This window comes from Zootoca vivipara, chromosome 16 (genome assembly GCF_965207765.1).
Source record: "Zootoca vivipara chromosome 16, rZooViv2.hap1.1, whole genome shotgun sequence".
Taxonomy (NCBI): Eukaryota; Metazoa; Chordata; class Lepidosauria; order Squamata; family Lacertidae; genus Zootoca; species Zootoca vivipara.
The window spans coordinates 33,081,659-33,104,862 of record NC_142599.1 but is presented as its reverse complement, the minus strand read 5'-3'; the positions used below and the strand labels follow the sequence as shown (position 1 = coordinate 33,104,862).

General features: G+C 47.5%; 1 protein-coding gene across 1 annotated transcript; it reads right to left on the bottom strand.

Annotated features, from left to right (window-relative positions):
* Window positions 1-1,654: 1,654 nt before the first annotated feature.
* LOC118075962 (lysosomal acid glucosylceramidase) lies at window positions 1,655-21,862 on the bottom strand. Its single transcript, XM_035098400.3, has 10 exons — window positions 21,211-21,862; window positions 15,940-16,131; window positions 14,499-14,645; window positions 14,267-14,403; window positions 12,434-12,606; window positions 8,934-9,174; window positions 6,010-6,234; window positions 5,115-5,278; window positions 3,501-3,626; window positions 1,655-1,953 (listed from the first exon to the last, which is right to left on the bottom strand). Exons 1-10 carry the CDS (start codon window positions 21,272-21,274, stop codon window positions 1,797-1,799), a joined length of 1,626 nt encoding a protein of 541 aa, XP_034954291.1. The 5' UTR covers window positions 21,275-21,862; the 3' UTR covers window positions 1,655-1,796.
* Between the last annotated feature and the right edge of the window lie 1,342 nt (window positions 21,863-23,204).

Sequence of the window (23,204 nt, the reverse complement as noted above, 5' to 3'; positions counted from 1 at the left end):
AGCGGCACCGGAAGTCGCTTCTACGCATGCTTGGTGGCCATCTTGGTGGTGGCCGCATGGCGGCGGCCATCTTGGTGACGGCTGCCACCATGCGACCACCACCAAGATGGCCGCCAGGCATGCGTAGAAGTGACTTCCGATGCTGCTCTGCCCGATTTCTGGTGCCCACACATGGGAAGAGTGGCACCCAAAATGGAGGCTCCCTGGCAGGTAGGAAATTTGGGGGATTTCCGGGATTTTTCTCTATTTGGGAGAACAGCGGGAAACCGATTAAAATCCGGGGGTTTCCCGTGAAAAACGGGATACTTGGCAGCTAACGGAATATGGCCTCCCCCAATGGTAACGAAAACAGATCCTCAGGAAGGAAATAAACTTTTTTTGTGCCTTTGCCAATGGGGCCTCTTTCTTTTAAGCAATGCTAGTGATGTGTGAACGAGACAGAACGGGTGGCAGGCCGTACTGGGCTGATTCAGCCTCCAAGCTTTTAACCCAGCTATAAACTAAACCAATTCCTCCTCCCACCCCCACCCCTGGCACAAAACCCAAGAAGGAGCACGCAAGTCCTATCCTCGTTCTCTCTGCTCGCTCGGACCCCGTCAGCCACACGAATGCAGAAAATATATCTGCGTTAGCAAGGTTCAAATCACATTTCATGCTTGATAAACGAGTGTCTGTTTATAGCCTTGGGAAAAAGGGAGAGAGTTTATGTATGCCTTTTGGTGGGCTGGCGGAAGGGGCAGGGGAATCCGTAAGCAGGCATCTCCTAGCCTCCATTCTTCCTATTCCAGGTCTGGGCAGAGCCTCATCTCCTTTCCACGTTGTCCCAAAAATTGTCAGGGGCTGCACTGAGGAGGAATGGTGGGAGCTGCTGCCCCCTTTTCCTGAACCTTCCCAAGGGCAGGAGGACAGTGTTGATTTAGAACAGTGGTTTGTAGAAGGGCATAGTCCAGAGGGGAAAAGCTGGGAAATACTGGGTGAGGAACAGCTAGAAGAGGAAACACCAGGAAGAAGACAGCTGGCAGATTCAGTGTCCTTGGACAGCATTCCTGACCCCCCTTTGCCTAGGACTAGACGGGCTCTGAGAGTCATAGAATCATAGAGTTGGAAGAGAGCACAAGGGCCATCCAGTCCAACCCCCTGCCAAGCAGGAAACACCATCAAAGCATTCTTGAGATATGGCTGTCAAGCCTCTGCTTAAAGACCTCCAAAGAAGGAGACTCCACCACACTTCTTGGCAGCAAATTCCTACCTTCCGGACCACTGTCTCCCTCCCCCACATAAGTCAGTTTAAAGCCCTCCTGATGAGGTTTTTGAGTTTTGTGGCAAAAACATTCCTCCCAAACTTTGTGAGGTGCAGCCCATCACTTGCCAGAAGTCCGTCTTCAAGAAACTGCAGACCGTGATCTAAGAATCCAAACCGTTCCTGTTTGCACCATTTGCGAAGCCAGTTGTTCACTTTCCCTGTTTTCCCCTCTCTCCCTGGAGAGTGATAGAATGGAGAGCGCAGCAGCAACAAGCTCGGGTTACCTGACGTAGGAGTGACGCAGATTAATGGGGATGGGGGAGGGGAAACCTTTACTGGGAGCACCACCATTTCTAGAGAGATATGCATTCCTTTGTCTCTCGCTGTGATTATTAAAGAACTAACTGGTAAGGATGCTCCTTTCATTTGATCTGCTTATTTACTGCCACTGGGCGAGGGATCAAATTCCCCAAAGCCTGACAGCAATCAGGCTCTATCCATGATCTTTAGGTTTGCAGGGTGAGGCAGGGGGAAGATTGAGGCTGCTTCCGGGTCACCTTGTGGGGAGAAGGCATTTCCTTTGCCCCTTTCCTCTGAGGCAGGCACCGGAAGTCTTCCACAGGTAAGTCTGGATGGAGTTGGACGGAGCAACATCCTCAATGTAGCCAAGCTGATCATCTGAGATGCTGAAAGGCACACTCCGGAAACACCTGGAGGACAGAGGAAAGGTCTGAGTCAGGGGTTGGGATGGCGCGGGGCACAGAACCACCCCTATCCCCAACAGAGTTGCCAGGAAAAGGTAGGGGTGCTCTTAGGAATATTATATATATTTTAATAATTTCATTATTTATAACCCACCCATCTGGCTGGTTTGCCCCAGGCTTCCTGGTGGATTTCTGCACTACTGGGAAATGGGCAGATTGGGCATGCAAGGGGTCCTACAGTTCAATCCCTGGCATCTCCGCCTTGCTTTCAACAAGAGGAAGGGTTGCCAGATCTCCAGGGCGGAACTGAAGCTTTCAAGTTTGTCTGGCCCATTCTAGAGAGCCAGGATGAGGCTTGAGTCTCCATCTTTAATATTTGTTTATCACTGTTAAGAAGACTGTGCATTCAGCTTGAAATCCACAGCCCAGCAGCAGCCAGCCTCAAGCTGTAGCGTGGGTTCCATGGGTCTCCTAGGTCATAGATTATCACCACAGAATTGTAGAGCGGGAAGGGACCATGAGGGTCATCCATCCCAACCCCCTACAATGCAGGAATCTTTAGCCCAACGTGGGGCTCTGTGGGATGAATCATCACTGTAGCAGTCAAATACAACATGTCCTGTTTCCTAGGGTGGACACACAGGGGAATGTTGCTCCAGACAGGGAGGACTTCTTGTCATACCTGTTCCGGAGCACCCTCCCCCTGTGTTTGACCAGGTAGATGGGCGTGAACCCAGCAGACCCTATAAAAGAGCTAGCCACACAGCCGTCTACCTCTTTTCGCCTTTTTCCATTTTCTCTTTTGCTATCTTCCTCTCTGCTGGCTCTTAGCCAGCAGCACAAGGCTCATCCTTACACAGGATGGAAGCCACAAGGTAGAAAGTCTGAGGCCTAGCTCAGACTTCTTTCTCTGCAAATGTAACTGTAACCACAAGATTAAAGCCTGCCTTCAGGATACTGCTGTGAACTGAATGTAAGTAAACTGTAAAGGTAAAGGGACCCCTGACCATTAGGTCCAATTGTCACCGACTCTGGGGTTGCGGCGCTCATCTCGCGTTATTGGCCGAGGGAGCCGGCGTACAGCTTCCAGGTCATGTGGCCAGCATGACTAAGCCGCTTCTGGTTAACCGGAGCAGCACACAGAAATGCCGGTTACCTTCCTGCTGTAGCGGTACCTATTTATCTACTTGCACTTTGACGTGCTTTTGAACTGCTAGGTTGGCAGGAGCTGGGACCAAGCAACGGGAGCTCACCCCGTCGCGGGGATTCGAACCGCCGACCTTCTGATCAGCAAGCCCTAGGCTCTGTGGTTTAACCCACAGTGCCACCTGCGTCTGGTAAACTGTACCATTATTTAATTAAAGAAGACTGCCGTGTTGCTATTATTTTTAAGAGGGAAAGAAAGGGGAATTAACCAGGAATAATCCAATCTGGGCAAGCCAGACTGCATTGCTCAACTTAAATGATTCTAACGAATCCATCAACTTCCTTCTAACAAATTCATGCTGACGGCCAGGCAACCTGATCTTCCTTCCCCAAGGCTGCGCACTCACTTATTAAGCACAACCACCACTGCCACGCCATCCGGGCGTAAGAAGCCCTCGGTCTGTAGTTGGCAATTGCCCAGGAGGCTGTTGCAAGCCAGCAAGACTCGGACGGAGCCTTCCGGGATGAACTTGCTGGGGAGAGAAAAGAGAAATTAGGAGGAGGGTGGCGGGGAAAGAGGATCAACGGCGTGCTCTATACGGCAACCACGTGTCATCGGTATATCTTCGCATCTGCATAAAAAAGTACAGTTGGGGTGCGTGGGGTAGGGGGAGTCAAGGGGGTGGGTGAGGGGTGAAGGGAGGGAGGGGTTTGGTCAGGGGTAGGAGAAGGGCCAAGGGGTAGGCAGTAGCAACCAGGAGCAGCAGCCCCCAGTATATCTTGTCTTTGAAATACTACTCAGTATTGATCCAGAGCAGAACTTAAGATGTATAGTTAGCAGAGTAACATCTTAAACACATTGCAGGATTCCCCAAAAATAGGCCAGAGGCAATTAATATTTCATCCAGCAGAGCTTTACTGCTACTGAAGGCAAATGAGCATAATGGTCACAAATCCAATACTTTCAGGATTGGCCCTGTCCATAAGAAATCCAGTTGCAGCAGACTTAACTTGAAAATTCCAATAATTTATAATAAGACTGAACCTTAACACTATAGCATACTATGTACAGAACACCACACCGGAAGGAAAAGAGATAGATAGATAGATAGATAGATAGATAGATAGATAGATAGATAGATAGATAGATAGATAGATAGAGTCAAACCCAGGGTCCTTCTGGCCTATTTTTATAGTCAGCATGACCTTGTCAGAAAGAGATAAGAGAACCAATTCAAGCCAGCTGTACTCAGCTTCTCTGAAGGAATAACCCAAACATCAAGAACCTTCTGCTTGTTTCTTTCACACAGAGAAGCTTCCAGAAGCTTCCAGAACCCTCTTGAATTAATTAGAATAGGAAAGATCTCTACACATCCGATCAATACTTTCATTACTAAGAAATGCAAACTGACATTTCTTTCTGAATGTGTGTATTGTTCCATGCCACCCCAATCTCCAAGGGGTTCGTGTTTCTTTTTGGCAACGAGGGAGACTGATATAGGGTTTGTTTACACATACAGTGGTGCCTCACTAGACGAATTTAATTCGTTCCACGGGTCTTTTCTTATAATGGAAAATTCGTCTAGCGAATCCCATAGGAATGCATTTTTTTTTTTTGCCCACAAGAACGCATTAAGTGAATTTCAATGCATTCCTATGGGAAACCGCGATTCGCTAGACGAATTTTTCATAAAATGAATTCGTCTAGCGAGGCAACCTCCGCTCGAAAAATCCTTTCGTTAAGCGGAAATTTCGTTAAACAGGGCATTCGTTAAGCAAGGCACCACTCTATATAGGAACCTGAGCCTACGATGGGGCCATGCACAGCGTTAACAGCCCAAGATAATTATGGCAATTAGCATTTTTAATTAAGCTTTAATTGTTGCAATTACCAGAAGCAAGATAGCTATGTGAAAAGGTACATTATGCCAGTGCCACGGAGCTCCTTCGCTGCCCCCCCATTACCTTCAGGGGCATCCTCAGTGGGCAGTTACAGCCAAAGTCACCCTCTGAAGCCTTACCTGAAATGAGCTAAGTGGTAGAACATGGGCTGCTTGTAGAATTCGTCTTTTGCAGCATTCACGATGATCGGGCTGTCCACAAAGTTTTTAATGAAGTTGGGTCCCCCGCGCATATCCAGGGCCAGGTTCCAGTCGATCCAACCCACAATATGCTTGCTGATGTTCTGCAAGGGTTCAAAGGGCAAAGGTCAGCCGGGGAGGTGGCGGGGAGGAGGGGGTGGCCCTTTGCCTGCAAGAGGTCCTGGGGGTCCCATCTCTGGGAAAATACTTCTGCCCGATTCCTCCCCAAAACCACTTCCATCCAGGGCTAGATCTACACTGACCCGGTTTAGCGTTAATTCCTGCTATTATAATGATATTAGATACAGCGGAACCTCGGTTTTCAAGTGTCTCGGAAGCTGAATGCCCTAAACCCATAAGTGATTGCTTCCATTTTCAAATGAGCCTCAGAAGTTGAACGTCTTCCGCTGCGTGTTTTTCTTTTTTTCTCAATGCATTTTGCCGACTGCCCATCGCTCCTCGGTTTTCAAACATTTTGGAAGTCGGACAGTCTTCCAGAATGGATTACATTAGAAAAACGAGGTTCCGCTGTATGTCGTTCTAAAACCTCACAGGGCACATGTGTTAATTAAAATGTTTTGTACCTTGGCTTTTCCCCATCAAGGTAAGAACACATTACGAACGTAAAGAGGTAGGATGTCGTGTGTCCACCTATTTTACTGAAACCATTTATTAACCCTCCCTTAACGTTAAAAAACATGAGTGTAGATCCAGCCTTAACCTGCGTGGGCACCGCAGTGCGTTCGGCCACCCCCACCCCTCAGATGAAGATTTTCTGAAAGCCCCCTCTTCTCAGGTTACTGCCATGGTGGGCCCAAGGGTAGCAGCACCTTACCTCCAAGATACTCTGGCTATATTTGACGCCCCGGTCCCAGCTCCCGAGGTCGACATCCACGTCAGTCGGCCCATAACCGTTACAAGATTCTGTGTAGAGCAGGAAGTAATTGGGGAAGAGGGAGTGTGTGGCCTCCAGAGTCAGGCTCGGAAGGGTTATGGGATCGAAGTACCAGTGGATTCCGATGCCTGCCACGTACCTGGCGGAACTGCTGTTTCCAAGGATCTGCCAAAGGGAGGGGGGGGAGGGCAAAAGCTTTCATTCTTATTTGCACCAGGGAGGAAGGAATTCAAGTGTCCTTTGCCTATCCCTTGGCTTGTGCAGTGGGCAGGGGCAATTTAAAAATATTGCCTCCCACGCCTCCACTCCACCTTAAAGTTAATGGCAGGCTAATAATAATAATAATAATAATAATAATAATAATAATAATAATAATAATAATTTATTTATACCCCGCCCTCCCCAGTCAAAACTGGGCTCAGGGCGGCTGACACCAGTAAAATTACAATAAGACATAAAAGAAAGAAAAACAATTAATTAAAATATGGGTTAAGATACGGTTTAAGTTTAAAAATTTAAAAATGCAGCCTCATTTTGAAGTAGCCCAAATCAAAACCATAAGGGAGGAAAACATAGGGGTCAGACTGAGTCCAGCCCAAAGGCCAGGCGGAACGGCTCCATCTTGCAGGCCCTGCGGAAAGGTGTCAAATCCCGCAGGGCCCTGGTCTCCTGTGAGAGTGTTCCACCGACTCGGGGCCAGTACTGAAAAGGCCCTGACCCTAGTTGAGACCAGTCTAACCACCTTATGGCTCGGGATCTCCAAAATTTTGTTATTTGTTGACCTTAAGGTCCTCTGCAGGGCATACCAGGAGAGGCGGTTCCGTAGGTACGAGGGTCCTAAGCTGCATAGGGCTTTAAAGATGTGTTTTCCCTTGCTCAGGCAAAAGAGAAGACAGAGTGCCGAGTCAAAAGCAGTGTTCCAAAATGATTGGGTATGGCTGCATACCCCTCAACTGCCCCAGTTTTGCCAGGGAGGTCCTGGAATTCATAAAGCCACCACAACTTCTGACTTGAAATCACTGCGAGGGAGAGAGCGGTGACAGCGGCCAATCACAGAGGCCAGGCAGAGTCTCCAAGGTAAGTGCTTGCTTTTTTTATTTTATGTTGGGTTAGGAATAAAAGAGGGGGAGAGAGAGGGAATGGTGAGTGGGGTGGGGTGGGGTGGTTATGTTTCTATTCTTCTACTTAGTGTAGGAGCCAGTGTGGTGTAGTGGTTAAGAGCGGTAGACTCCTAATCTGGGGAACCGGGTTCGCGTCTCCACTCCTCCCCATGCAGCTGCTGGGTGACCTTAGGCTAGTCACACTTCTCTGAAGTCTCTCAGCCTCACTCACCTCACAGAGTGTTTGTTGTGGGAGAGGAAGGGAAAGGAGAATGTTAGTCGCTTTGAGACTCCTTCGGGTAGTGATAAAGTGGGGTACCAAATCCAAACTCTTCTTCTTCCTCTATGTATGGAGTTTTGTGTCAGCGTCACTTGTGTGGGTTCTCTTACTATTCGCTCGTTGTGTTTCCTTGGTGGTGAGAGAGGTTGGGGGTGGCCTAGGGTGTGGTTGGTTGTCTTTGGTTGGCTGTAGTGAGATTTGTCTGTGTGTGTGTGTTTGAATCAGGTTAGCCAAATTTATTTGTACGCTGTTGGTGGATTCTTGTTGGGCTATGTATGTGATGAAGGGGAGCCATACTGGGATTAAGGCATCCTCTTCTATTTGTCCCCTTGTCTGTTTCTGTTTATTGGTTAGTTTTTCTAATAAGGCTGTTTCCCATACTATTTGATACCATTGGTCCATGATGACTCCTGCCAAGTCTCTCTAGTGTCTGGCTATGATGTTTCTGGCTGCCGAGAGTAGGCGGGTTATGAGTTCTTTGTGATGTGAGCGGGCTTTATTATCTTAGAACATGTTTAGTAGGACCAGTTCTGGGGTGACCTCTAATACTTGCTTAGTTATTTTTCATCTTTCTTAAATGATAGCTGTCCAGAAGAGTTGGATTTTGGGACATTCCCACCACATGTGGAGCTATGTGCCTGTGTCTCCAGCAATTTGGTGAGGTTCCTGGGCATATTAGTGCTAGTATCCTTGGTATTAGGTAACATCTGTAAGTGAGTTTCAGAGTGAGTTCTTTCCTTTTCACTGATATGGATTTAAAGGGAGGTTTAGACCACATTCTAGTCCATTGGGTTCGGTTAATCTCATAGCCTATGTCATCCTCCCATTGTTCTTTTTATTACGTCAAGGTTTTTGGAGGCATTTTGGAGCAGCAAGATTTGGAGCAGCTGCTTGTGATCCAATACACATGGATTCTCTCAGCCCCTCACAAATATAGTTGCCAGCTCCAGACAGGGCAACACAGCCTGATGATGTCATTCGCCAGGGCTCCACCGGGAGCGGGAGGCAGAGAGACAGAGCAAGACAGAAGGGCATGGGCTTAAAAGGGCCACGGTGCAGATTGGAAGCAGCGGCCATGGTGGGTGGGAGAAGGGCAGGAGGAAAGGGAAGGAGGGCTGGTCCCGCCTAGTCATGTGTGAGGGAATGAAGAGGTGGCAGTAGCCCCTCTGAACATGTACAGAGTATTTCTGTGCCTCTCGCTTCCCCCCAGCCAGTAACATCTTGAATTTCTCAGCTTAAAATGTGGGTCACATTGGTGGGATCAGTTTGGATGGCAAACTGGCTTTTCAGATCGCCATGCCCATTGGGATCTGGTGGAGGCGGACGCCAGGGAGCCAAACAGCAGGCGGACCCAGAGCCAATTTTAGGTGGAGCCAACAAAGGCAAAGCCACGTTCCCACCATACATTTCAAGCACTACGGCACGGCTTTGAACAGCCGCGACCGAGCAGCGTTTTAATGGGAGGTAGTGAACTGGGGACCTACCACTTTGGCCCAGTTGAGGATGTCGGCCCTCTGGTCATCAAGCATGATGAGCAGGACATCTTTGTGGGAGCTGGCGGCCAGCTCAGGGCCCAGGTCTAGGACGATGAAGTCTCGCTCCTCTTCGGCATTATAGCGGTTGACGGGGAAGTCGCCACTGGGCATGAGGAGAGCACTGAAGGGCTCGTTCTGAGGTGTCACTGCCCAGAAGGTGATGTTGTGTCTGGCATATTCATCCAGGAACCTGGATCCCAACAGATGGAAGAAAGAGAGAGAGGGTGTTAGCCCCGGCGCCCAGTCTTGCACTTACCATTACATGAAAAGGGCCAGAGCTATGGTTTGGGAGGGGGTTGCGAGGGTCTCAGGGATTTTCTACCCCGTCCCCAAATGTTCAGCTTTCAATTTAAAGTTTCTAGTCCTTTTGCTTACAAAGATGCAGTGGGGCAGTTGAGTAATCCTGGACTTTGGGCTTAAAAGTCCTAATGGAGGCCTTCACCCTTTAGAATTTAAAGTTTTGTTGGTAATGGGCATATAACCTTCCTTACTGCAGATTATTATTATTATTAGTAGTAGTAGTAGTAGTAGTTCTTGTTGTTGTTCTTGCTGCTGCTCAGACATGCTCAGAAGCGACTTCCGGTGCTGCTCTGCCCGATTTCCAGTGCCCAGACATGGGCAGAGCACCCGAAATCGGTCCAGACATGCGCAGAAGGAGCCTCCTGGGCAAGTACTGAAATCCGGGGGATTTATGGGATTTTTTCCAATCTGGGCTGCCAGCGGGAAACGGTTTAAAATACGGGGGTTTCCTGCGAAAAACGGGAGACCTGGCAGCTATGGGTGAAGGGCCTGACACACTGCTCCATCCTCTCTCAAGGGGTGTTCAACTCTTGACTTCCCTAGACGGCTAGGGATGTCAGATCTGTCCCAGGGCAGGGGACAGATGGATGAACCAATGCCTAAGCAACCACTCACATTTGGTTGTATTTTAAATAAAGTTGTGGCCAAAATAATGCCAAAAACCTTAAACTTAAATTTGCTGTGTGATGTGTGATTAATTGGGGGGATGTCCTGTGACCTCGATACACAAATGCCCAAGTTGTACTTCTGCAGTGTAATTTATTTTGAAACTAATAGATGGTGGCACTAGAGGTCGTGATGTACATTTATAGTGCAGTTGATCTGTGTATGTTTTTCAACCAGGAGGCAGAATGTTGCAATGTGACCTGCCCACTTGAATATTTCACATCAGATGTGAATATTATCACATCATCAAATATACACCATGTAGTGGATATAATAATAACATTTTACTATGTTTTTATATATACTGTAAGCCACCTAGACATAGCTGCCAAGTATCCCGTATCCGCCGGGAAAACCCCTTTTTCTTACCGTTTCCCGGCGGTCTCCCGTTTAGGTTAAAATCCCGGTATTGTCCCTTAAATCGGTTTCGGCCCGGCGGCCATTTTTCTGGTGCCGCTTTGCCCTTCTATGGGCACCAGAAAATGGCGGCGCTGGCGCCGGAAGTCGCTTTTGCGCATGACCGGAAGTTGCGTGACGCGACTTCTGGTGGCGATTTGCCCTTCTATGGGCATAAGAAAATGCCGGCGCCGGCGCCGGAAGTCGCTTTTACGTGCTTCCGGTCATGCGCGGAAGCGACTTCTGGCGCTGGCGCCGTCATTTTCTGGTGCCCATAGAAGGGCAAAGCGCCACCGGAAGTTGCGTCACGCAACTTCTGGTCATGTGCGCGCTGCCGATCCCGGATCTTTAGGTCCCGAACTTGGCAGGTATGCACCTAGAGCAGCTGGAGAGACCCAGCCAGATGAGGTATATTATTATTATTATTATTATTATTATTATTATTATTATTATTATTATTATTTTAACTACCCTTCACCCTAAGTTCCCAAAGCGGGTTACAACATTAAAACACAATATTAAAAACAGTTTGAAAAAAACTTGAAAAAGGTGGGTCCTAAAAATATACAGCTCAAGTGTCAAAAGCCAGGGCAAAGAGATGTGTCCTCAGAATTTGACAGAAGCTGTATAATGAAATTTCCACTTGGATCTCTGTGGGCAGGAACTTCCACAATTTAGGGGCTGCCACAGAGAAGGCCCTCTCTGAGGCTGCCACCTACGAGGGTTGCTATTTTTCCAACAGTGAAAATCCGACCTTTTGCAAAGTTGTTGAGCTATTTTAAACGAAAATTGCCTCCGACGGCACTGCCTCCGACTGCAGTATTCTGGGCTTTGTCCAGAAAATTCTGGACGTATGGCAACCCTACCCAAGAGGGCCTGTAAGGAAGGAGGCAGCCTGTGTTGTTTAGAGCTTTAAACTGTGAGAACGGTGCATCCAAAATACCACGCAAAGGGTTAATGCTGTAGCATAAGGATGTCGCACCACAGAAGGCAGTTTTTTCAGTTAGCTCAGCTATTGACCACTGAGTGAGTTTTAACTGGTGTGTGGTTTGCATGCCACCGTGTGCCTCAGAGTCAGTCTGCAAATGTTAGCCGGTCTCAGATAAGAATTCATGTAAACGTGTTTCAGAGACACAAGTTATTATCCACCCGCTTTGTACATTCAATCTGACAAGGACAAATATGCCGAGTCAAAGTCGGTGCGGTCTTCTAAACTCTAAACCAGTGGTTCCCAACCTTTTCCCCCCGCCATGCCCCACCTAAGCAGATGTCAAGGAAATAAACAACTATCTGACTTTCAGAACAAACAAAAAAACACCTTCCAGTAGCACCTTAGAGACCAACTAAGTTTGTCATAGGTATTAGCTTTCGTGTGCATGCACACTTCTTCAGATACACAGACTTTTAGAAGACATCTGAAGGGAAGTTTTTAATGTTTTATGTTTTATTGTGCTTTTAATATCCTGTTGGGAGCCACCCAGAGAGGCTCTGGAAACCCAGCCAGATGGGCGGGGTATTATTATTATTATTATTATCCTGACATATAATTCTTATTATTAAAAAAGTGAACTCCTATTCATGTGGAGGAAGCCTAAAAGCCCATTTACTGTTAATAACTCATTCTCGAATCCCCCCCCTCTAAAAAACAAATTGCCCCCCTATGGGGCCTGTGCCCCATGTTGGGAACCACGGCTCTAAGCCAAGTATCCCGCACAGCCTTTTCTCGAGAGAAAAAGAGAACTACTAAACAGGGTCAAACAAATTCCACGCAACTCTGTAAAGTAGAATTACCACATAGACAGCAGCATGATCCGCTCAAATTGCAATAAGTCACCCTTGTTATTCTGGGGAACCCCCCCCCCCGGCTCCTTCTGCTGAGTGCGTCCCTGGGTTCCCCCCCCCAAGTTCTTGTTGGGGTAATTTGGGATTGCATGCTCTTCCCCCACGTCTGAATTTGGGGTCGGGGTGCCAGCGTTGGACTGTTTGAAGCAGCTCCAGGGCACAGGTCTATGGCATTAATCATCCCACCCTCCCTTTCTCCAAAGAGCGTGTGTGCGCATGTGCGTTGGCGGACAATTGGTTGTTACCTGACGAAGTAGCGGGCCCACGTTTTGTGGTACATGTCTCCGGCTTTGCCCTTCAGCCTCGATTTGCCTTCCACGTTGCCGTTGAGCCTCATCCAGCCAGGGCTAGTCCACGGACTGGCAACAAGGGAGAGGGGTGCCTTAGATAAGGCCAGCATGCGTTGAAGGAGAGGGATCTACGGGGAGAGTGGATGGGGAGATATTAGGGCCCAGTACCTGAGGCCTAGGGGGCCAGCCCCAGCGACGTCACCAAGCAGGGCAGGTTAAGCATGGAGCACAGTCTCTGGGGGCATGGAATTCAAATTAGAATCATAGAGTTGGAAGAGACCACAAGGGCCATCCAGTCCAACCCCCTGCCAAGCAGGAAACACCATCAAAGCATTCTTGACATATGGCTGTCAAGCCTCTGCTTAAAGACCTCCAAAGAAGGAGACTCCACCACACTCCTTGGTAGCAAATTCCACTGCCGAACAGCTCTTACTGTCAGGAAGTTCTTGAAAATGAAAATTGAAAATGCAGCGTCTAAACCAGGCTTCCTCAACCAACCTCGGCCTTCCAGATGTTTTGAGACTACAATTCCCAGCATCCCTGATCCCTCCAGATGCTTTGAGACTACATTTCCCAGCATCCCTGACCTGCTATCTAGGGATCATGGGAGTTGTAGGCCAAAAACATCTGGAGGCCGAGGTTGAGGAAGCCAGGTCTAAACAAACGAGGAATTTACATCGCTGGATGGAAATGGACGCAAACCTCAGCTAAAGGGAGGGAATCCTTGCTTCTTAACCTGCTTAGGGAGGCTGGGTGGAGATTGGGCTCTCATCCACCTGGGGGTAGGGGTGAGCAGGAAAACCCCTGGAGACTTCCAGGTTGGGTTTGGGGGTCTGGCAACATCCCCAGCCCCACAAAAAGTCACCCCATTGGCCAGGCTCTCCTATTCTGAGTAGCCTCTGGAGGAATTGCAGAACCCCCTGTGGACTGAGGGAATTTGTGGTTTTAGGGTGTGTGTAGGGATGGAGGCAAAATCCAGTTTGGTTTGTGTTTCAACACACACTAATTCACATGGGCTGAGTCAGAGAATTATCTGTTGGAACTTCTCTGAAATTTGCAGTGGGGTTCTCCAACCAAATAACGTTTATCAAAATGTGTCTATTAGGGGAAAATGTTGGGGTGGGAAATGCATATTGTATACATATGTGTACATATACATATACATATATGCATATGTATATTATATGTATATGTACACATTCATGAAAATAAGATACGTACAGAAATGCATTATGTTAGGGAAATCTACTTGCATAAATGTGTACCTCAGAAGTTGAAAAGTCCGTTCAACTTCCAAAACGTTCGGAAGCCACGGAAGCCACACTGGGTGTTCGGCTTCCAAAAGATCATTCGCAAACCGGAACGCTCACTTTTGGGTTTGCAGCGTTCGAGAGCCAAAACGTTTGACTCGCAAGGCGTTCAGGATCCAAGGTATGACTGTACTTTAGGAAAAATATATCTTAAAATGCTGGTGAATTTTCACAAACTGTCCTGTGGCTGTTCCACACAGCTACATTTCAGTTTTTAAAACAAAATTTCTCGTTGTAACTTTAGCTCTTCGTTGTTGTAAAACAAGCCTGAACTGCAGTTTTTTTTAAAGGGTGCTGAGAGTTCTTAGGGGCACCCAGAAGCCTTTTGTGGCTGTTGAAAGCGGCATCATCAAGCTTTCATTTTTGTGGTGTGAATGTGACCTCAGGTTGGCCCTTGGAGAAGGGAGTCTGCTGCTTGTATCTGGGAGAAACACAGGAGGGGACCAGAGGGCTCCTCTTTCAAGCCTGCTCCACTCACTCTGAACTTGGTGTCCTCCTGCGCCAGGCTGAAACATTTCAGCTCAAAGTCGTTGGGGCAGTCGTCGTCGTAAGAGTACGGGTGAGTGGAGAAGTCCGAACAGCCAATGGGCAAGCGCAAAAGGTTGTACTCGATGCCTGCAGCGAGATGGAGAGGGAAGCAGGGGGGCTTTAAGTGAATCGATTCAGGGATTAAAAATAAATACAAAATGCAAACCTCCGAATTTGCTTACCGTCTTCGGAGAAGTAGGACCGCAGCAGGTGCTCTTGGGATGGTGGAGACAACTGCATGATATTAATCGCGGCCGAGTCTGTGTGAGAGCCACCAAAACCTTTAATGCACTGGTAGTGAACACAGGGATTGTAGGAATACAGGAGCCCTTCAGAGGAAGTAGAGAGGGGGGAAGTGAGTTAGGTCTGGGAGAAGAGGAGGTTTCTAGAGCTGCTCATAGCCTCCTTCCCTCTCACCCAATCTCGGCCCCCAATTGCCTCTAACCCAGCCCAGAATTGCCCTGAGTCCATTGCAGTGGGGTGGGGCGAGGTAAGAAAGAGATGCTACTTCTTCTTCTTCCTCCGTCCTGACTGAGAGCAGGAGCGTTGACTCCCAGGGCCGTCTTTACCCAAGGGTACCCTTTACTCAGGGACAAGAAGTACCTGATGGAGTTGGGCTTTTGGGAAAGCTGAAGAGCCGTTCAACGGATCCCTTCCACCCAATGCTAAAACGGCGCGACAGTTGCCCCTCTTACTCTATTATTAGAAGAGCACCTAGGGAACCCGTCTTCTCTCTCACTTACTAAAGGAACTCCTAGGGAATCCTGAGGCAAAATCCACCTCCCTATTTCCCTACAGATCATTTATAAACCCTTCTCCAATCTTGGGTTTATTAGTAAGTGGAGTTTGCTTCCAACACACGTGGCCAGGTATCTTATGAAACTCGAGGCTGTTTGTGCGACTAACATCCTTTGTCCCCAGTGAGGAGATTCCCTCAGCTTGCAATCCCTCGCTCTAAAAGCTTGCCTATCCGCTTAGGCAACTTAGTGACACACCGGGTCGGCCACCTTCAGCCTATACCGGTGTTACTCAAGGACACAAACTATTGACGCCACTCTTGAGGGACGTTTTGTCTTTTAAAGAGCCTCCACCTATACTGCTTTCGATACCGTGCTGGAAATAAGAAAGACGATTTCTCCTTGGCACATAAAAGATGAACGTTTAACTCAAATTCATAATGGTTGCTTTAAAGATTCATGCGTGTACAAGCTTCGTTACTGTCACAAGTTATTATTGTCAAACACGTAACACGGAACTTGCTTATTCCTCATCTAAACCCTCCGTTACCCTGACCCTGCAAACACCCACGCTCCCACTCCCTTGCGCTCTCCAACGGACAAAACAGCTCCTCCCTCCTTTTAAGCTCCAAGCAGACCCGCCTCCATCAGAATGTTCAGTCAATCAGGCTGCATGTGGGTTTAACCCTTGCAAAGCCAGGCTAAAAAAAAAGAAAGAATTTTTTTAAAAAACTATGTCAATTTGTTACAAGCCGCACTTCCTATCTCTCTCGCTGAGGTAGTCGGGTGGCATGGCTACTCCCAGGCAACAGCGGAGGGAGAGGAGGCCTGATGGAGCGGCGGGTTTCTTCCTCCAACCCACCTGTTTAGAGAAGGCCCTCCTTACCTGAGCAGCTCCTGTTTGCCAAAAGCTTCCCTTCCCCTCGCTCCAGGCGCTTGCCAGTCTTGCTGCTCAGGTACTTGACGAAGGTGCCCTCGGGCGGGAGGGAGAGGGGGCCCATCATGTCGCAGTAAGTTGCGTTGCAGACGCACACCATGGCGCCAGGGCCGACATGCTTGGCCGCGCAAGGGCAGCTCGCTAGGTGAGAGATGGGAAAGACACAAAGCTGAGCAGGTGGAAGGAAATGGCACCTTTCAGAGAGGGTGCTCTGCACATGCTCCGAGGTGGCCTTCCCTAACGTTGTTGTTGTTGTTGTTGTTGAATAGTGGGAAACATGGATGAAGCTGCTGTTCAAATTTAACAACCAATAACTGTTGGTTGTCATAACCAGGTATGTTTAGCCTGGAGAAGAGAAGGTTAAGGGGTGATATGATAGCCATGTTCAAATATATCAAAGGATGTCATATAGAGGAGGGAGAAAGGTTGTTTTCTGCTGCTCCAGAGAAGCGGACACGGAGCAACGGATTCAAACTACAAGAAAGAAGATTCCACCTAAACATTAGGAATAACTTCCTGACAGTAAGAGCTGTTCGGCAGTGGAATTTGCTGCCAAGGAGTGTGGTGGAGTCTCCTTCTTTGGAGGTCTTTAAGCAGAGGCTTGACAGGCATATGTCAAGAATGCTTTGATGGTGTTTCCTGCTCGGCAGGGGGTTGAACTGGATGGCCCTTGTGGTTTCTTCCAACTCTACGATTCTATGATTCTATGTTTACAGACCCTCCAAGTGTCTCTATTTTCCAGGGACAGTCCCGGATTTACAGAAGCCGTCTGTTTCTGTTTTTGATCCCGGAATGTCCCGCAGTTCCTTAGGATGCCCCTGTTTCCATCGGAGAAATGTTGGAGGTTATGTGTTTAGCCAGGGCATTGGCTGACTGAAGGCAAGTCAAGATACCTGGATGGAAGACTGCTTTTAGCCGGACTTCCGCTTGAGTCGCTTCGGAAGATGGCTGAAAATTCTATCGCTCTGACTCCCAAGGGGTAATTAGAGGCTGAGATGGGAGTAATCAGCCTCCCAAAATCTTCCTGGGGTATGGGAAGACACTGCTTCATCCGAAGCGGCCCAATAACCCAGCTCTGAATTCAGAAGGAAGGCGGGGTTGGGGGGCCCTGGATGGAAAGCCCCCTCGAGAACCGGCTCTCCTCGACGCTGTCCCCGAGAGAGGCCCAAGTTCCATTACTTAAGATGCAAAATTGGATTTAAGTTCTGGACATGCTTCAAGCAAGGAGGGAGAAATTACTCTGCTAAATAATCAAGCCACTGAGGTGCTAAAAAAGACTGAGAGAGAAGGTAAAAATCGGACTGGTATGTGGGAACGGAACTGAAAGGGGGGCCGAGCTTTCATTTTTATTATGGCATTTTGCTTCATTATTTACTTGGCAAAACCCCCAGAAGAACCCTTTATATTACTTATTACTTATATTACTTATAGCAAACGAGAATGGAATTCGGAAAGTTGGTATTCGTGGGTATGATATGACTTTAAAAATCATAAACTGTGTGGAAATAAAAATATTAAATAATTAAGACTTTGATTTTTGGTCGGTTTGGAAGACCAAAAGATTCTTTAATTTGTTGATATTGGACAGAATGAGTATCTCTTCAGCTAATGGAATCTAATTAAAAACTTGGATGGTTTCCCAGCGTCTCTGTGAGTTATGGCGTAGTAACAATTTGGAAACCTGCCATATTGGACCGAGCTGGAGAACGACAAACAGCCATAGGGGAAGGCAAGCCTCTAATATGTGGTTTACCTATACCCTTATGTGATTTGGCAAAACTCCCCTGGAAAGGCTAATGTTTGATGTTTCATGTAACCGGCTTGGGAAATTATGGAGCAGACGCTTAGACTGAATGTTATCGGAACTATGTAAGATGGCGGCTGCCAACAACGAAGGACTGTTGGACTGAGGAGATATTGCAAATCCATGGAAGGGAATCAGATTGATATAAAATCCACACAGAAACATATTAATGACTTTAACTTGTTTGTGGAAACAACTCAGAGGCTGTGAAAGAATGAAGGAGAATAACAGAAGGAAACAAAGGAATATTGGTGAATTCAGGAAATGCAGTGAAAATGAGAAGATCAGAGTCCTCCAACCCTTGAAGCATGGGAAGTCCAAAATAATAATAATAATAATAATAATAATAATAATAATAATAATTTTAAAAAAATGGCAGAATTGGATATGTATAATTTGGATGATTTAATGTGATTTGATTGAATTGTTAATTTGGGAAATTTCATAAAAATGATTTATATATATAAAATAGAAGACTGCTTTAAGAATGTTTGTATTTTATTTTATTTTTTTATCATAAATTTCTTTTGGAATGTTTTAACTGTTTTAAGATGCTTCTGTTCTGTTCGTGCTTTTAAATTGTGCCCTGGGCTCCCTTGGGGAGGAGGGGCGAGGTATTATTTCAACAAATTACAAAATAATAATTGTGGTTTCTCTTTTTTCCCAATCTTAATTTCAGCTCACCACATTTTCGCACCAGACTGCGTTTCTTCAAGAATCCGCCCTCAAAAGAATCCTTCATCACTTTCGCATTTCTCTTAAAACACACATCTGTGCCTATAATCTCGCTTAACAGCACAGATGTTTGTGGCAAGTGGCCCTAATTTAATGCATTTCTGCATCTTGTTTTCACTGATATATGCTTTGCAATGCACATTTCCCCCCTATCATAATTCAGGCAAGTTTGATCTGGGTCTCGGAAGGGTGCAGCTAATCATAAATTAGTTAATTGCTATTGCAGTTAATTGCTATAACTGCTGTAGGTAGGGATGCCCACAGATCCCTCAACATTGGTATAAAAACAAACAAAAAATGAGAAATTCTGGTTGTACACACTGGAAACATTAACACTACAAGGCCTCAACCTAGAGGACAGGAAAATAGGAACATCCTTCAAAAACAACAAGCGTAACAGTCTGGGATCAAATCAGAAACTGGGACTTCTGTAATTCCAGGACTGTCCCTGGGAAATTAGGTAACTTGGAGGGTCTGTTATTTCCTGAATTTACGTTAATACAGGCGGAAAGGCAGGATGCTACTATTAATAATAATGATGATGATAATAGAATAATAGAAAAGTTGAAAGGGACCATGAGGGTCATCTAGTCCAACCCCCTGCAATGTAGGAATCTTTTGCCCAACGTGGGGCTCGAACCCATGACTCTGAAATTTAGAGTCCCATGCTCTGCCAAGTGAGCTCTCCCCCTCTGCTCTATAGATGAGCAGATACTAATCTCTATGTACATTTATTGTCCTCTTTGGGGCTCTTCATTGGTGCTGTTCAAACTGGAGCAAGCAAAGGGGTCCCATCTAATCCAGAACCCTTTTCTCACAGTAATAATATTTGTTTGTTTGTTTGTTTGTTTGTTTGTTTGTTTGTTTGTTTATACCCCGCCCATCTGGCTGAGTTTCCCCAGCCACTCTGGGTGGCTTTCAACAGAATATTAAAATACAATATCTATTAAACACTAAAAGCTTCCCTAAACAGGGCTGCCTTCAGATGTCTTCTAAAAGTCTGGTAGCTGTTTTTCTCTTTGGCATCTGATGGGAGGGCGTTCCACAGGGCTGGCGCCACTACCGAGAAGGCCCTCTGCCTGGTTCCCTGTAACTTGGCTTCTCACAACGAGGGAACCGCCAGAAGGCCCTCGGCACTGGACCTCAGTGTCCGGGCAGAACGATGGGGGTGGAGACGCTCCTTCAGGGCCCAACCTTCATGGGAGGGCTGCAAGTAGGACCAGGGTGGCAAGGGCACTCCACCCACTTGGGATTCAGAGGCACATGGGAGCTGTAGTTCAGCAGTGCTCTAGGACTCCATGTCAGGGACTGGGCAGAGGAGGAATGGTGGAGACCGCCTCCCCAGCCTGACTCTTCCAGAGAAGAAGAAGGCAGCTCAGAATTACAACAGGGGTTTGAGGGAGGTCACAGCTCAGAGGAAGATGAGGGGGAAAGTTGGGAAATAATGAGAGAGGAGGAGGAGGAGGAGGAGGAAGAGGCAGAGCCGGAGCAGCTGGCTGACACATTATCACTAGAAAGCATTCCAGACCCACCATCTCCCAGAACCCGGCGAGACTTAAAAGTAGGCGAGCAAATGGCTCAGAAGCAAAGGGGCCTCAGCGCCACCCGTAGAAGGGATGACGAATGAGGAAGTGGGAGAGAAGGGGAGGGGAGATTTACTCGAGGTTGCGCCATTATTCCAAGAGGCCGCATTTCCAACCCTCTCTCTGTAAATTCTTATTCATGTATTTATTTATTTATTTAATATAGCAAAAACAGAACATCAACAGAAAGGGGGGGGAATTAAATTTTAAAAAGAACAAAGAAACACAGTTCAAAAACATTGAAAACAAATACAGTGGTGCCTCGCAAGACAAAAGTAATTCGTTCCGCGAGCCGCTTTGTCTAGCGAGATTTTCGTCTTGCAAAGCTCGGTTTGCTGCAGCAAAAAAAACAAAAAAAAAAACCCTGTCAAAAAACTTTGTCTTGCGAAGCGCCGAAAACATCGCAAGATGCTTTCGTCTTGCGAGTTTTTCGTTGTGCAAGGCCGAGGCATTCGTCTTGTGAGGTACCACTGTATATACTTGTTGTATAGTCCTCCCCCCCCCACCTAATCTATACCTCCCAAGTTCTCCACCCCTGAGCGCCTCTAGCCACCCAACCCTCTTCAGCCACCCATCCCTGGATGACGTCTGCTCCTCCATCTCTTCCCCCATTTGACTTCTTTAATATCTCCACATTTATCCTTGCATTCTCCAAATATATTGTTGTTTGTGCTTCTTTTATCTCTTTTCTTTTCCAATTCATGCATATACTTTACATTTTTTATCCTAAGCACATTAGCCTATATTTCTTAGAACAATACTTTAACATATAATCTTCGAAACATTCTCTCTCTCTCTGTGTGTGTGTGTGTGTGTGTGTGTGTGTGTGTAAATATTGAATAAAAGCAGATGGTAAGGACTTTTCCTTGTCTTATCCGTTCCTGGCAACTTGCCGTGGGGGGTTGGTTCCTCTGCCGCCTGATACTCCAGCTCCCATCAGCCCCAGTCAGAATGGCCAATGGCCAGGGATGATGGGAGTTGTAGTCCAGCAGTGTCCTTTGACTCCCATGAGTCGCATTTCAGCAACACCTGGAGGGACCAGCTTCCCCTCTCCCTGAAACAGAGGGCGCTCACGGTACAGTGGCCCTTTCCACTCACCTGTGGCATCTGCGACCACCTGAAGGAGGAAGAGGAGGAAAAGGCTGAGCCTCACAGTCTTCATGATGCTTTCCTCAAATCTTGAGAGACGTCACACCTACAGTACGTGCAGAAGGGTTGAGACCTACTTTTCAGGAAATCTCTCTCTCTCTCTCTGAAGTAACCCAACAACTGCCTTGCAATGTGACAGGACCCAGCGCAAGATACGGAGCGTTTCCCAACCTATGTGCCACCCACATTGCCTTCTGCAAAACCGTCCAGGGGCCGTGTGCCAATGGTGGGTAGTGCCAAAGGGGGAATGGTGGAGACCCCCACCCACCCCAGGAGCCTTCCAGAGAGGAGGAAGGGGGAGAGAGCATGGACCTAGAATCTTGGTTTGAGACAAGTCATACAGAAGAAAAAGAAGAAGAAGGGAGTTGGGAAACAATGGGTGATGTAGAACAGCAGCAAGGTAGCATTGAACAGTGGCAGGAGTCAGATGCGTTAGAATCTGTACAGCAGCCAAGTGACGCGCTGGAGCATTTGCCAGAACCTCCACCCTCTCCGAGAAGCAGGCGTGCTCTGCCCATCACAGAACCGGGAATCCTTGGCAGCTGCCATAAGAAGGAGGAGGAGTCTAATTGCTAGTAAGTGACATGAGATTGCCATACCTCTGGGGTTCCCCGGACATGTCCTCTTTTCAATGGGCAACATCTCAGTCTGGGGGGGGGATTTTTTACTATTTACAAGAAATGTTCAGGGTTATTTGTTTCTGTTTTGTGTGTGTGTGCACTAACGCAGTTGGGAGGCTCCTGATTCCCAGCTGAGACACACACACCACACACACAGACAGACACACACACAGAATCTCTTTTTTGCTCTTCCAAATATGGCAACCCTAAGTAACAGCCAGAGCGGAGGGGAGCTTTACTCCAAGCAACGTCAGATTGAGAGCAAGCTGCTTTTTCTGAGTCTTATTGTGTTCCGGTTGAAATAAAAGAACTGAAAAGTGCGCTCTCTCTCCCTCCCTCCCTCCCTCCCTCCCTCCCTCCCTCCCTCCCTCTGTGCGTTTCTGATTTCCTGGGCGGTTAGCCAGGAGCAATCGACAACATTACATGCTGCAATCCTCTGGGCCAAAGATGCAGCCCAAACATCGACCTGGGATGAACCTATTGTACTTGTACATTGTACAATTTATTAAGTACAGTCAAACCTCGGTTCCCGTACGGCTCCGTTTTGGAACATTTCGGCTCCCAAGTGCCGAAAACCCGGAAGTAAATGCTCCGGTTTTCGAACATTTTTTGGAAGTCGAACGTCCGACGTGGCTTCCACGAGTGCAGGAAGCTCTTGCAACCAATTAGAAGCTGCGCCTCGGTTGTCAAATGTTTTGGAAGCCAAATGGACTTTCGGAATGCATTACGTTTGACAACCGAAGTTTGACTGTATAACACTTCTGGCAGGCAGAAATGATGGAGTGGATTTCAAGTGCTTTAGGCAGTCCCCTTCTTCCCATGATCATCCAACTCCCTGAAATTTTTGAGGCCAAAACTAGCTTCCTTTCTGATGCCCACTGGCAACTCAGCCTGCCCTGCCTTATGCACAAGTCTTGGCTAGACCTTTGCATTAACTGTACGTGTTCCCGACCTCCTCCACATCCTGTCTCTATCTGTTCCTATCCCTGGATCTAAATTCTCAAGCTCCCTGCCCTCACCCTAGTCTCAGCACCAAAAAGAGCCCTTTCGTGGACAAGGGATGGACGGACCTGTCCGTTTCCATTCTCTCTGTTTCTCATTTTCCCAGTTCCCCACATTTTGCATCTTTGGGATAAGAAAAGGCTAAGGGGCAAGCCCTACACAAATCTGGAGTGGGCGTTGTACGCCTCCTTCGGGCGACTCCTGCAGCCAAGCTGGTACCAAACATATTACTCTGCTTTCCTTTAGACCACATCAGTAAGGTCAAGAGGGGGATATTGCTGGCTGCTCACTGGAGGGGTTATTTTGCTGCTGCTAACGCAG